Genomic DNA, 14765 nt, shown 5'->3' with positions numbered 1-14765 from the left:
GAGCTTGCAACCCTACTTTGGGCCTTTTTCAGATCAGGAAACTGGCCTTGGGTGGAGGCTTAAACCCCCTCATTCTTTGTGCTGTGATCCTGATCGATATTTGTGCTTGATTTTTAGAAGGGGAGGAAGCAGACTGGGATTTCTTGTTGTAGAACACCCAGCATCACATGCAGTTGAATCCTTGATTCTGTTCCCCACAGTGCCCACTGACTGGCCTTGATAGTTCTACCAACCACTAAGGAAAAGCCATGGGTCTCCTTGCCCACCATGGGGTATCTGTGCTTTGAAGCCTTGCAGAAAAATGCCAAAACTTAGTAGCCAACAAAATAAAATGCCAGTCAGCCTGAGGAGGTGTTTAAACTAGCTGCCCACGCATTGTGGACAGAAGAGCAAAACAATAAGTCTGTTGTGTGATGTTTATTTAGCAACTCCTTATTCAAGAGTTGTATGCAGGAGTCTCTCATTTTTCCATTATAGTTTGCCTAAAGGGAAACAGCATTTGTTATAGTGTGCAGTGTGTCTTGACTGCATTAACATGGGTAGACAGAAGGAGCCATTATTTATTTGTGCATACACGGAGTGCCATCAGTGTACACTTATAGAATTCCTTGGCAAAAGTAGGCAGGTCCTCATCCTCAAGGAATTGATATTCTAAAACTGGACAATGGGAAGGCAACAGAAGGTGGGAAAGAAGGGTAGGGAGCAGGGGTCGTTGCGTAGAAAAAGAGCTAGGGGAACCCATTAGCATAACTCATTAGCATATGCCACACCCCCTGACATCACCAGAAGTGTGTGATAAGGCCACACCCCCTGACATCACCGGAAGTGTGTCATAAGGCCACACACTCCGTCCCCAACGGTCCCGGGCGGCGGCCTTACAGCTACACTGCCAAGCCCCATGATGGGCCTGGCGGTGGACCTGCAAGGCCGGCGGGAGTGCGAGGAAGCCCCGCGAAGGCCCTCCCTGGCCCCAGGCAGGCAGGGGTGGGGAGAGGCAGGGAGGAAGCAACTTACCCTCCCTCTTCTCCTGCCTCCTCCTGGCTGAATGAGGGCCGGAAGCGGGGCGGCCGGAAGCAGGGGGCGGGGCTTCGTCATGTGCCCTGCCCCCGTACCTCACCCGGGGGAACTGCGATCCCCCGGGATCCCCCCTGAAATGACCTCTGGTAGGGAGTGGTCATTGTGGTCTACATGGAACAACTTGGTTACATTTGGGAATAAGGACTAAGGGAATAAGCAAAGGTCATGCAGAAAATGTGGATTTTGAGGAGGAATTTGAAGACAAAGGTGGCAACAAATACATAGATTCTACACATAATGGCCAGCAAGAGATAACGGTTTCAGAGGTCAGCCATGTTGATCTACAGTAAAACATCTAGATTTACATCCAGTAGCACCTTAGAGACCAACATGATTTCCGCAGTATTAGTTTTCAAGAGTCAAAGGTCCCTTTATCAGATAGAAATAATAGCTCGACCACATTCTGAAAAAGTAACACAAATTGTCCTTTTCAGTTAGTAATGTATTGGTCACCATTTCTGGGAGTATACTTCAAAACTAAATCTCCAAGGTGTTAGGAAGACGTTGGCCTTCCTTGGTCTGGTTGACATCTAAATTAGGGTGCTAGGGTCTAAATTTAGGTGCAAGCAGATTCTGTTTGTATACCATCCTTCTTCCTCCAAGCTCAGAATTTTCAGCCTTTTTGGGCCGCTGGAGTAGGGTAGGCCAGGAGATGGTGTCTTGCCCAAAGCCACCTAGTGATGTTGCAGACAGTTAAACCTCAATTCAGCCTATGCCAAATCCCAGCATTCTAATCAAAACACTACCCTTACTTTCCTGCCTCTAGACAGCATCATACACAACGTTCCCTTGCTGTGCTATGAGTACAGATTATGCTGGTAATGTTGTATTGGTTTATATGTATATTTTATTTAATGATGTAAGACACTCCTGTTAGCCCCATGCGCTTGTCTCTCTGTGACTGCAGGAACACGCAAATGAGATAAGTATGCAGCTTGTTCTCTAAAGACGTTTTCTAGTCCAAAGACTGCTGTGCTATATGTACCTGTTGCTAAGGTAACAGCAGTCGCCCCCACCACCATATCCTTCCCTGAACTCAAAATAAATGCGTGCATAAGCAACCATGCGATAATTAACGCTTCTTCTGTAAAGTACATCTAGCTTTGATTTAACAGAATGATGCAGGCATGCTGCAAGCCATGCGCTAGGACTATGCTTCACCATCATATATATGCTTATATGGCATTATACGTATGTTGGTGTGTGTCAAGAGACAGAAATGCAAACTTCCGTCTCCTGGTCCCACTCTCCTTCCAGTTTATACTTGTCCATCGGGGAAGAAGAACCCCATTGAGCTGACCTTTGAATCTGTTGCTGTTTATTGGGGAAACAGCCTTGTTAGTTACAGGAACATCTGGGACCCTTTTCAGTCATTACATTTTTGGATTGACTGTCTCGCATATTTGGAGAGTGCAGTACCCACCATCTTTTCGATAAGTACGATCACCATTTTGTGTGAATTTTCCAGTTTTGATAAACATGAACCCACGCCTGCAACAAACCCGAGTTTTCAATCCCACTTACTAAAGCAGCCAAATGCAAACCTCTGCTGTTTGTGGAATCAGAACAGAGGCTAAGAGAGCTCCATGTGTCCACTTCTGCCTTTGGAAGTGATCATTGCCTGACCTCCCTTGCCTGTTTCCCATCTGCTCTTATTCTGGAGGAGTGGGAACACAGTACTTTGCAGGTGGGGTTTTCACAGCAAGACAAGATCAAAGGTGGTTTGACGTTGCCTGCCTGCCTGCCTCTGTGTAGCAACCCTGGAACTCCTAGGCGGGCTCCCATCCACATACTAAGCAGGGCCGACCCTGCCTAGCTTCTAAGCAGTGTTCCCTCTAAGCTGAGTTAGTGTAAGCTAGCTTACAGTTTTTTAGCCTCCAGCTCATACATTTTTGTCCCAGCTCAGGAAGGATGGCTCCGGAGCAAACTAATTCATGCAGTAGCCAAATCGCTCGCTCACAGCCTGAATGCTAGTAGCTCACAAAATAGAATTTTTGCTCACAAGACTCCACAGCTTAGAGAGAACATTGCTTCTAAGATCAATCAATCAATCAATCCCTAATTGGCCTTTCTTTGCTAAATACGGTGGTACTGATCCATGTCAATTTTGCTTGCTGCTGGTGTGATCTATGACAGATAAGCTTCAGACCCCTTTCTGCTGGGAAGAGTGTTTTTGAATGTTAACATCATAATGGACTCTTTTGTTAATTTCCAGAGACATCTAACCCCATAAGCAAGGGATACTGGGATTCCTCCCTCCCTCCCTCCCTCCCTCCCTCCCTCTTTCCTTCCTTCCTTCCTTCCTTCCTTCCTTCCTTCCTTCCTTCCTTCTGTTTTCATGATGGAAAGCTGATGGCAAAGTAAGCAAGTTGGGTTAGTCCCTGGGAATCCTATTTTTGTTCGTCATTTGGAGGGGAGGTTAGGCTAGTAAAAAATGGATGTACAGTTGTTATTAATGTTGGTCTGGAACACCACAGGGAATTCCACGGCTATGGGAAAGAACGAGTTCAGATTTTACTGCCTATCGAGAAGAATTTATTGTTATAATACTCAGAAAAGGCTACAGTGCATCATCCATGCTCCTGCGTCACAGTCTTGGGCTTTCTATGCTGCTTGAGATGGTGCTGCTTGCTATGTAGTCACACTGGTGTGAAGCCACAACACTGGACTGAGTTCCGATCCCCGTTCAGCTATGAAGCTGATTCGCTGGCTGATTTTGAACTACCAGAGTTGTTATGAGAGGAGGGGAGGAAATGTACACTACCCCAAGCTTCTTAGAGACATGGCGTGATACAGTGGCAATTAAATAAATACTGGAGCATTATTGCTAAAGGCTGGCTGACACAAAGAAGAGGAAAGGAAGACCAAGCACATTTCCTTGGCTCTGCATAATCATGTGAAGCCCAGTGTCAGAATATATTGTTATGCATCATGAAAAGAGAAGACGGCTGTGGCTGCCGCAAATAGTAACCCTGCTCAGTTTTTGTACCTTTTAAATTTTAGCCTATCCATAGACAATGAAGCTGACTGAGGAGTAAATTCTGGCTTCTAAAAATGTTAGTGGCTATGAAAACGGGTCTCTGGGCAACCCCACAATGCAGTCCTAAACAGAGTTACATGCCTATAAGCGTATTGACTTTAGTTGGTTTAGAGGGATGAAACTCCGCTTAGGATTGCACTGATAGTAATGCAAAGATTGCATGAACTTTTAATGAAGGGCACCACATAGCTTTACTTTTGGCATCAGAAAGACCTGCCTCCTCTGATGCTATTAGTGAAAAATAAAACTTATGCCAGTCGCTTTAATTGGCACTTCTTTCATGCGCAAGAGCCAATAATATAGACATTCCTTGACCATTCATACATCCCCTGGCTTCTGAAGAAGGAAGCAGATACGTGCCATTTCCTTTTGTGACATTGTAATAGTGTGCGTAGTTGATAGGCTGGAAGGCCAAAGTTTGAGAACAGAGTGCTTGATTTGCGTGCAGAAGATCTCATAGCCCGTCCCTTGGGGTCTCCACTTAAAGGATCTTAGACAGCAGATCTGGAGAAGATCCTTTTCTGCCTGAGACCCTAGAGAGTCATCCTCAGTTGGTAGTCAGAATCGACATTAGTGTACTAGATGGACAACCCAGTGTCAGTTCATATATTTTGCCTGTAGTTTGATTGTATGGTACAGGCCCAGGCAAGGAAATCTTAAAAAACACACAACCATCATTGGTTTAAGCATTAAAAAAAATCATCTTTGCTTTCAAACTTAACACAATATAATAAATATAAAATGAAATGAAAGCTTCCTAGGCATCTCTATCATTATTTTACTGATTGAATGGATTTGTAGGAGCAAAATGGTTTTGTTGGCTAGCCTTTTTTTAATCTTATAGTCCTGTAATTCTGACACTGAAAAAAGAAGTTGAGAATCATATAGCATGCAAAGGGTGTGTGTGGAGTGGGGAGTAAAGGAAAGGTTAATTCTGCTGCCAGCTTCCTTCATGTGCTGTTCTGTGGGATCGAATCTGGCTCTCCGTATGCAAGCAAAAACTTCTGTGACAGGAAGGATGAACATGCCTGGCCACATGTTCATGGGATGGACTGGATCAGACACTTAAGACATTCTGGCAGAGGAAGCGGCAGAGAGGAATAAAGGGACTAGAACTTACACTGAGTGGAGTATAATCTCCCTTGACCCATATACCTTCTTGTAGAAACGGCCAACATGTTTCAAATTATTTTTTTCTCTGCAGTCACAGCTAGTGACCTACCTAAAAAATAAAATAAAAATCCGGTCTAAGAATAATGTACCAGGTGCAAGATTTTGCTTTGCAGGAGGTATTTTTAACGTCCATGATATGTAATGGCCATTTTCCTGTCTACGTTTCTTGAATACATTAGCAGAACTTCCATTGTCCAATACTCCAGTATGTCTGTGTTCACTGTGTCCCTTCACCTGTACCTATGGTTGCCAACTCCAGCTTGGGAAATTCCTGGATATTTGGTGACATTGTCTGGAGCAGGGCAGACTTTGGGGAGAGAAGGGAGCTCAGTGGGGCTGTATCACTCTAGAACTCTTGTTTGTTCTAGACTCTATAGTATAACATAGAACCTGCCCTCTGAAGCTGCTATTTCCTCCCAGGAACTTACCTCTGAAGTCTGGATATCAGATTCAATTCTGGGAAACTCCTTGATAACCCTCACACACCCTGGGGTTGGTAACCCTACCCATCTTACTTAAGGATTTGTGTCAAAATAAATGTATAAATGTGTCCATCTTTATCCAGATAAACTGATTTGTATGGTACTTAGAAAATTTCTGTTCCTTGTTCAAAGGCATTGATCAAGGTCAAATGACTTACGACGGCCAACACTGGCACGCTACAGAAACTTGCTTTTGTTGCGCACAGTGCAAGAAGTCTCTTCTTGGGCGTCCATTCCTGCCAAAGCAAGGGCAGATCTTCTGTTCAAGAGCATGCAGCATGGGTGATGACCCTAATGGCTCAGATTCATCAGACTCTGCCTTCCAAAGTGCCAGAGCCAAGGAGTCGCGGCGTAGTGCCAAGATTGGCAAGAACAGGAACAAAGGAGAGGAGAATGCACTAAGCCAGAGCAGCCAACTACAGGTATCCTCCAGCAGGCTCTCTGCAGATGTAGACCCTCTCTCCTTGCAGATGGACTTGCTGAGTTTGTCCAGTCAGACACCTAGTCTAAACAGGGACCACGTGTGGAGGAGCAGAGATGAACTGTATCACTATGGGAACAAAATGGAGCAGAGTCAGTCACAAAGCCCTTTGCAGCTGCTCAGCCAGTGTAACATAAGGACTTCCTACAACCCGGGGCAGAGCCCAAGTGCCCAGCAGGATCTATGGGGCAAACATTTCAGCAACCCAAAGAGAAGTTCCTCTCTAGCCATGAAAGGACATGGTGGCAGCTTCATCCAGGATTGCAGAGAAGACTATTATTCAGGAAGGCTACGGTCTCAGGAGAGTTACAGTGACATGTCTAACCAGAGCTTCAGTGACACCAGAGGGAGTTACAAGGCCTCCAAATATGGAGAGGAGGAGGACGCTGGTATGTCTGCGCAGCAGTGTCGAACCAGGCACCCAATCAATGCACTGAAATTCACCGAGGAATTGACACCCACAGAGCAAACCCCGCGAGGTTCCATGGAGTCCCTTGCTCTTTCTAATGCCACAGGTAGGTTATTGTTTATTTGCTTCTCTCGGCTAAGTTTTGTCAGGCAAAATGGTTTGGTGGGCACATTGCCATGATGTGCTCTCCGCTGGAGTAAATAATGCTACAGTTATAGAGAGCTACAGTAACTTGAACGGTGTGGGCTGAGATGTAGGCTGCGCTGGATGAAATGTCCTGCCAAATAATCTATAGACTGTGCTCCTAGGCTAAATGGATGTCTTGGAGGAACATAGAAACTCCACTGCTTAGAGAGTATGTCTCTCTGCAGAGGTGCCAGAGAGCCCTAAGAAATTTTGCATGAGGTAATGATGTTCACATGTTCTCATGTCTTGCACTGGAGTAATATCGGATGCTCCAAAAACCATGGCCATCCATTCTCTCTTTCCTTGCATGTCTGTTTCTGATGACATCTCTTCCTAGTCAGAATTGGTTTTCTTGTTTAACCCCCTGACACCAGTCCCTGTTCAGAGGTGGCTAGCTCACTGTTGGCCGAGAGATGTCTGCTGAGACAAGAACAGCATCCAGTTGTTAGATGCCTGAGGGGAACTGAAGTCTTGCTTATCCAGGTGGCTGCAATGCTTGTGCTCAGATCCCTGCATCTCTTCCTCCTGATACGACAGTGGAGTGACAGTTTTCAGATAACAGCAGTAGCTGGCAGGGAATGAGGAAGAGAACAGGTTTGCCAAATATACTGCAGCCTCTGTGTCTCTGTAAAACCTGGAAGAGGAGAGGTCTGTGTGAGCATGGTGCAGCAACGGGCTGTGCTCCTTACATATGAGGCGGGCTTCCCAAGGGAAGGTGTAGACAATTGGTCCTGTGCTTCAGCCTTTGCTAGATTTATTACAGTTGGATATCTGTGTGGCAGTCATCTGGGAGTTGGGGAGGGGGCTGGCTTTGGATTGTCTCTCTTGTGAGGACTTTGAAGCTGGGTTTTCATACATCCCTGCTCCTTTTCTACCCTTCAGCGTCGGATGTTTCTTTTGGATAAGGACGAGAAGAGAGCACCGCTAGAAAAATCTGCCTGTCTCAGGCTTAGCTTTGAATTCTAAGAAAGGTCATAATGTCCAGGAAGCCTTTCTTTCCTGAAACGTTTCAGAAGATCCAAACACAGGGGCCTTCATGTCTTTGTTTTGACATCCCCCTTCTAAATGGGGCCAATGCTTATAATGAGAGCAGCACCACTGGGCTGGGCAGGAAGGGTAGAGAGGTGTCTGCATACCGAGGAGGACTCCGACTGCTTTCTCCTATAAGGAAGTATGAGGGGACAAAAGGAAGGCTACCGTACGCGTGGAATGCAATCACACTGCCGTGGAAATCAGGCAGCGTGGAAACAAAGCACTGGCCATTTAAACACAGGAGGAGTGGGGGGAAGTGCACAAAATAATGCGATGCTACAAACGTGCAAGCTGCCCCACCGACAACAAAGGCTGTGCAAAACAATTCTACTCTCAGCCTATGCAAATGCCTACATGAGCCCAGTGCACAAGGGAACCAAAAGACCTGCAGTCTCCTGACTTGCGTGGGCATTCAGGCACGGGGACAACATAGTGCTCTTTTTGTAGAAAAAGCCCAGCAGGAACTCATTAGCATATTAGGCCACACCCTGACAGCACCACTCATTAGCACATTAGGCCACACCCCCATGTTACCAGAAGTGTGGTCATCCAGCCACACCCACCTTTCCCTTCTTATTCTGTTTACCTTGTTTGTTGTCAAAACCCAGGGCTTTTTTTGTAGCGGGAACTCCTTTGCATGTTAGGCCACACACCCCTAATGTAGCCAGTCCTAATGAGTTCCTGCTATTGGGTGTGGTCTATTATGCTAATGAGTTCCTGCTGGGCGTGGCCAACTCAGGAGCCAGCCGGAACTCCGTTCCTGTGCATTCCTGCCCAAAAATAGCCCTGGTTGATACCCATTTGGCACTTTTGTCACACCCTCCATTCCTTGCTCTGCGTCGCTCACAGAGAATAGCATGGCCTCTGCTCTTAATCTAAGGTTGCCAGGTCTGGTTTGGAAAATACCCGGAGACTTTGGGGGTGGATCCGGGAGAGGGTGGGGATCGAGGAGGGGAGGGGCCTCAGCATGGTGCAATGCCATAGAGTCCGCCCTTCAAAGCTGCCATTTTCTCCAGGGAAGCTGATCTCTATCAGCTGGAGGTCAGTTGTGAAAGCAAGAGATCTCCAGCCCCCACCTGGAGGCTGAGAACCCTATCTTAATCCCATAATGAGGCTGGCTGGAAGGGCTGGGAGTTTTACCCTCCTCCTTGCCAATTCCAGCTCTTGCCACACATGGTCACAGCTGCCCAGGCTTACTCTCCTGATGGCATATTGTTTGTTATTTGCTCCACTAGAGTAGAGTTGCCAGGTTCCCCCTGGCCACCAGGTATCAGATCCAGGTTGGGAAACTCCTGGAGATTTGGGGATGGAGCCTGGAGAGGGCAGGGGCTTCTGTGGGGTGCAATGCCATAGAGTCCATCCTCCAAAACTTCCATTTTCTGCAGGGGAACTGATCTCTGTAGTCTGGAGATGAGCTGTAATTTTGGGGAATCCCAGGTCCCACCTGGAGGCTGGCAACCCTACAGAGACAGAAGCTCAGCATCTCCTTTGGATTGCTCAGAAATGTAATTCAACACTGGGCTTATCCATACCACACAAAAAAACTGGTTTAATAGTAATTCCATCTCCCTGGGAGTAGGGTTGCCAGCTCCACACTGGGAAATTCCTGGAGATTTGGGAGGAAGCCTGGGGAGAGTGGGGTTGGGAAGGGAAGGATCCTCAGTGGGATACAAATGCCATAGAGTCCACCCTCCAGAGCAGCCGTTTTCTCCAGGGGTACTGATTTCTTTGCTCTGGAGATCAGCTGTAAATCTGTGAGATCCCCAGGTCCCACTTGGAGCTTGGCAGCTATATCTGGAAGCAATAAGCCCTGTGTGAGAGAGTCTGGATTCTAACAGAGAAGTCTTAGCATCCAGTACAGTTCCCAGGGTTCTTTGGGGAAATCACTGACAGTTAAACCGGTACGAATCTGGTCTGTGTTTTAGTGTAGCCGTATCCATTTAGATTAATCTGTTGTGAACAGTTTGGGCAGTGTTATATTTCACAGCTAGAAATGGAGCTTCCAAAAGTCAACCCTCACAATTATTTTGTGGTTGGGAGTTTAATTTTTCTCCCAGTCTCAATGGGCTCCTGGCCGCGTTACGATGCTGATTGAACGTGCTCTCTCAAGCAATCTGGAAGGTTTGCATTTGCCATGTGATCTAAACTGAATGTGCTGTCTCAACCGATCTGGGAGGTTTACAGTGGCCATTCTCATCTGCGGTTTGAATCAATGATGGAAACATCCCATTAAAGGGAAGGGCAGTCATTAGAAGCAGTCTTGACTGGCATCCACCATTTGCATATCGGTGTTGCGGGCAGCAAATTCCAGAAAGTGATGAGCAGAGAGAGTGTTGCAGGTAGAATTACTTTTTAAAAAATAGCTGCTGCATACTTTCCTTTCCTTTGTATGTTCTGTATCTGTCAATCTCAGTGTCGACCATGTTGCTATTATAAGAAAGGGGTGGATTTTTCAGGCAGTCAGTCAGTTTTGTATTGTCAGAAAAAGATAGGTTGTAACAATCGTAGTACGAAACAGAACAATAACATTAATATTGACAGTTGCAACCATGATAATTTACCCTATTAGTATCCAAACGTTTTTAGCAAAACTTAGCAGTTGCTACAGGGAAGGCAACTATCTTCTAAGTTTGGTTTTTCTTTCTGCCTGATAATGAAAAGAGAATTTTCTGCTGGGTCGACTGGCGCATAGACTTGTGAACGTATGACGTTTCCTTATATCAAGTTAGGCCATTGGTCCATCTAGCTCAGTGCTGCCGGTTCTGAGTGGCAGCTGGTCTTCAAGGTCTCAGACAGAAAAAGGGTCTTTCCCGAAACTGCTACCTTGAACTGGTAGTGCCAGGGTTTGAAGCTGGGGTCTTCTGCAGACAAGTCTGTATTCTACCACTGAGCGATCGCCCCTTTGTCTAGCAAATGAAATAGTCATTTAGGCCCGCTGTCCTTATAAAGATGGCAAGTCAGCAAATAGAAGGAAGGTCTTTTGAAGCTCGCTGTGCCAAGTCTGTGTGGCATTTTTGCAGATAGAATTGCTTGCATCATTGCTGACTGGAGTTGCCAGCTCTGGGTTGGGAAACTCCTGGAGATCTTGGGGGTGGAGCCTGGGGAGGGTGGAGTTTGGGAAAGGGAGGGACTTCAGTAGGGTATAGCATCATAGTCGACCTTCCAAAGCAGCCATTTTCTCCAAGAAAACTGATCTCTGTTACTTGGAGACCAGGTGTAATTCCGGGAGATCTCCAGCCATCACCTGGAGACTGGCAACCCTATTGCTGACTTAGCTTCTGCAGTCATGACAGTCTGGTCAGCTTTTGTTGGAGATGATTTTCAATTGCTCATCCTCAAGGATATGCAGCTTAGCACTGTTGCTTGACCCAATGCCTATTTATATTACTGTGGCTATTAATGCCTCCTCAAGAACTGAGGTGGTTCCAATAATGCTATAAGAGGTGAAGGTTCAGGCTTTAGTGTGGGGGGGACCCCTTGATACATAATGATGATTTCAGTAATTACAGACCAGTTGCTAATTTTGGGCAAGATCCTTGAGTGCATAATGGGTGTCTAATGCCCAAGTGGTCTTGGGTGAAACTGATTATCCAGAGCCATTTCAGTAAGGTTTCAGACCCAGTTTTGACATGGAGCCTACCTTGGTCACCCTGATTACCTTTTCTGGTAATATGGCAGGGTATGTGTATCTCTTGGTTCTTTTAGACCTTTCAGGAACTGTGGTGTCTTTTTGGATCATTTGCATCATGTTTAAGTGGTTCTAGTCCTACTTGGCTCACTGTTTCCATAAGGTGTGGCTGGGGAAACTTTGTTCGCCTCTATGTCATGGAGTTCTGAAAGGATTAGTTCCCTCCTTACATGCTGATTACCATCTACATGAAGCCACTGGAACAGATCATCTAGAACAGGGGTGGCTAAACTTGCTTAACATAACAGCTACACAGAATAAACGTCAGGTGTTTGAGAGCCACAAGACATGAACAATTATCACACACATGTTTTTACTGAAAAATATGCAAATTTGCTTTTTATTAACATTAAATTAGACTGTGTGAAAGAGCCACATGCGGTTCCCGAGCTGCAGTTTGGCCACCCCTGATCTAGAATTATGGAGTCCATGTGCAAATGATACTCAGATCCAATGTTCCCTCTAAGCTGAGTTAGTGTGAGCTAGCTCACCATTTTTTAGCCTCCAAAGCAAACTAATTTATGCAGTAGCCAAATCACTCACTCACAACTTTAATGCCAGTTGCTCACAAAGTAGACATTTTTGCTCACAAGACTCCACAGCTTAGAGGGAACATTGCTCAGATCTATCTCTTATTTTCATGAGAATCAGGTGAGGCAGTTCAAATGCTTGGAGGCAGTAATTGAACAGATGATGTCTAATAAACAGGAGTTTATAATCCAGATAAAACTGTTAGCTGGTAGAGTTGTTGATCATGGCATTAGAAACAGTCTATTTTGGATGTTGTAGAAGGTTTACAGCTTGAGGGTACTGTTAGATCTAAGTCTGTGATTGGGTTTCCAGATTTCATCTATAATGTGTAATGTATTTAACCTGCTTTGGTTGGCCTTTCCTCAAAAAGCAAGGCCTGGCCACAGTGATGCATGCACGCATCACCTTCTGGTTAGATTATTGAAGTGTGCTCTATGTGGGGCTGCCCCTGAAGGTGGTTCAGAAACTTTAATTAATTCAGAATGTTGGAGCAATTTTGCTATCAGGCATGGATGACAAACAATTTATAATGCTGCCTCCTTGTTCGTTTCCAAGCCCACTTCAAAATGCTGGCTTTAACTATAAAGTCCTATACGGCCTGGGACTAGGGTACCTGAAAGGTCATCTGCCCCTGTATATCTGCCCAGACGCTGCATTCAGATGTAAGGCAGATGTGTATAAAGGACAGGGACTTCTTGGCAGCGGTGATCCAACTGTGGAATATGTTTTCTAACTTCCCTTCAGCATGCAGTCTCATTAACTTTCTTCACAGGTCAGATTAAGACTTTTAAAAACTCAGCAAGTTTTTAATCAGGGCACAATCCTGTCACGTTGCCCCTCCCCCATGTTGGTGTTTGATTGGCTATATTTTTTTAGGATTACTGTTGCTGCTGTTTTTAATTTGCTGGAGATTGCTTTAAGATTAATTTCGGTTTTATTTTTCATTGCTCTAGGTATGTTATTATTTACTATGCAATGAACTTTCTTGGGCATGAATGCAGAAAAGCATATAGAACTATTGTAAATAAACAGACCCACTGATAGCTGAGTTCAGCTCATCTCTCCCTTATTATAATTGAATAGCAACGTTCTATATCGCAACGTTCTAAATTTGGCCCCTTTAGTGTTTGGCCGGAAGAACTGCCACTCAGAAGATGCTGGCTGGGTTGACTGGCTGCTTTGTGCAGTCCCGCCCAGCGTTTCAAGGTCATTTGCATGTGGAAGCTGATTGGACTTCACTCCATTCCACACCTCAAACTCCCCCCCCCCGCAAGGCAGTTGGAATTTTCAGTTGCATATGGGAACTGCTGTATTCTGAGGTAACATATGTCCTCACTTAAAAGCTGCCTGGGGGATTATGGACCATTCACACACTTTCAACCTTAACATACCACATAGGGTAGTTGTGTGGATCATACGGGGGAGAGGAGAATGATGTCAGCTGCTTTGGTTCCCACTGCAGGGAAAGACTGCCCTTTCCCTAGCCAGAGGCTGTTGGGGGGATGTAAAACGTAAGACAGACAGGCAGATAAAGGTTGGCTGATGGTTGCGTGGAAAGGACATAGGGTTGCCAACTCCAGGTTGGAAACTTCCAGGATATTTTAGGGATGAAGCCTGCTGAGGGTGGGATTTGAGGAGGAGGAGGAAGAGGGGGACCTCAGACAGATACAATGCCATGCTGCCCACACTCCAGACAAGCTGTTGCCAGTCTCCAGGTGACAGCTGGAGAGATCTTAAAGCTTTGGTGCTACTTCAAAGTTCCCCAGGAGCCCAAAACAGAGTAGTGTTTTGGAAAATCTTTAGGAATTGTTTGGTGCATTTACGATGGGGCTCCTGGGGAACTATTGTTGCCAATCTTGGCCCAGCAGCCATCAAACCATTCTCTTCAACCCCCTGCTGTGCAGCTGACTTTCCCCTAGGGTTGCCAATCTCCAGGTGTGACCTGGAGATCTCCCACTGTTACAATTGATCTCCAGATGACAGAGATCAGTTCCCCTGGCGAAAATGGCTGCTTTGGAGGGTAGACCCTATGACATTATACCTGCTGAGTCCTTCCCACCCCCCCGCCCAATGCTGCCCTCTACAGAATCCACCCCCCAAATCTCCAGGTATTTCCCTCCTTAGAGCTGGCAACTCTACATTCCCCTCAGTGCCTGTTGGTAGGCAACTAAGCTTGGTCCTGTCACCTACTTTGGCCATTGGGAGAAAACACATTGGGGCCAGTCCTGATAGGGTTGCCAACTCCAGATGGGAAATTCCTGGAGATTTGAGGGATGGAGCCTGAAGAGGGTGAGGTTTGAGGAGGGGTGGGACCTCAGACAGGTACAATGCCATAGACTCCACCCACCACACCAATCAGTCCCACATAAGGAACCATTGTTTCCAATCTCCAGGTGAGGGCTGGAGAGCACTCAGAATTACAACTGCTCTGCAGAAGGGAGGGCAGAAGTCAGCTGAAGCCAAAGGGGCAGATAATGGTAGGTTGATGGTTAGCTGGGAAGGAGATGGGGTTGCCAACTGCACCCTCCAAACCAGCCATTTTGTCCTGGGTAACAATTGCAGCCAATCTCCAGGTGAGGGCTACAGATCACTCAGAATTACAACTGCTCTTCAGGTAGCAGAGATCAGTTCCTCTGGAGAAAACAGTGGACTCTGTCATTATACCC

At 46.1% G+C, this 14765-nt stretch overlaps 1 protein-coding gene across 1 annotated transcript in view; it reads left to right on the top strand.

Moving 5' to 3' along the window:
- Positions 1–6537, top strand: part of PRICKLE2 (prickle planar cell polarity protein 2) — a 58674-nt gene extending 52137 nt beyond the window's left edge. Inside the window, 2 exon segments of the mRNA XM_015420256.1 lie at positions 5905–6401; positions 6403–6537. Of these exon segments, the coding sequence (XP_015275742.1) occupies positions 5905–6401; positions 6403–6480 (575 nt within the window). The 3' untranslated portion in view covers positions 6481–6537.
- The last annotated feature ends 8228 nt before the right edge of the window (positions 6538–14765 follow it).

Source organism: Gekko japonicus, unplaced genomic scaffold, assembly GCF_001447785.1.
Source record: "Gekko japonicus isolate JY-2015 unplaced genomic scaffold, Gekko_japonicus_V1.1 scaffold262, whole genome shotgun sequence".
In the NCBI taxonomy this organism is placed as follows: Eukaryota; Metazoa; Chordata; class Lepidosauria; order Squamata; family Gekkonidae; genus Gekko; species Gekko japonicus.
This window is presented reverse-complemented; position numbering and strand designations above follow the sequence as displayed.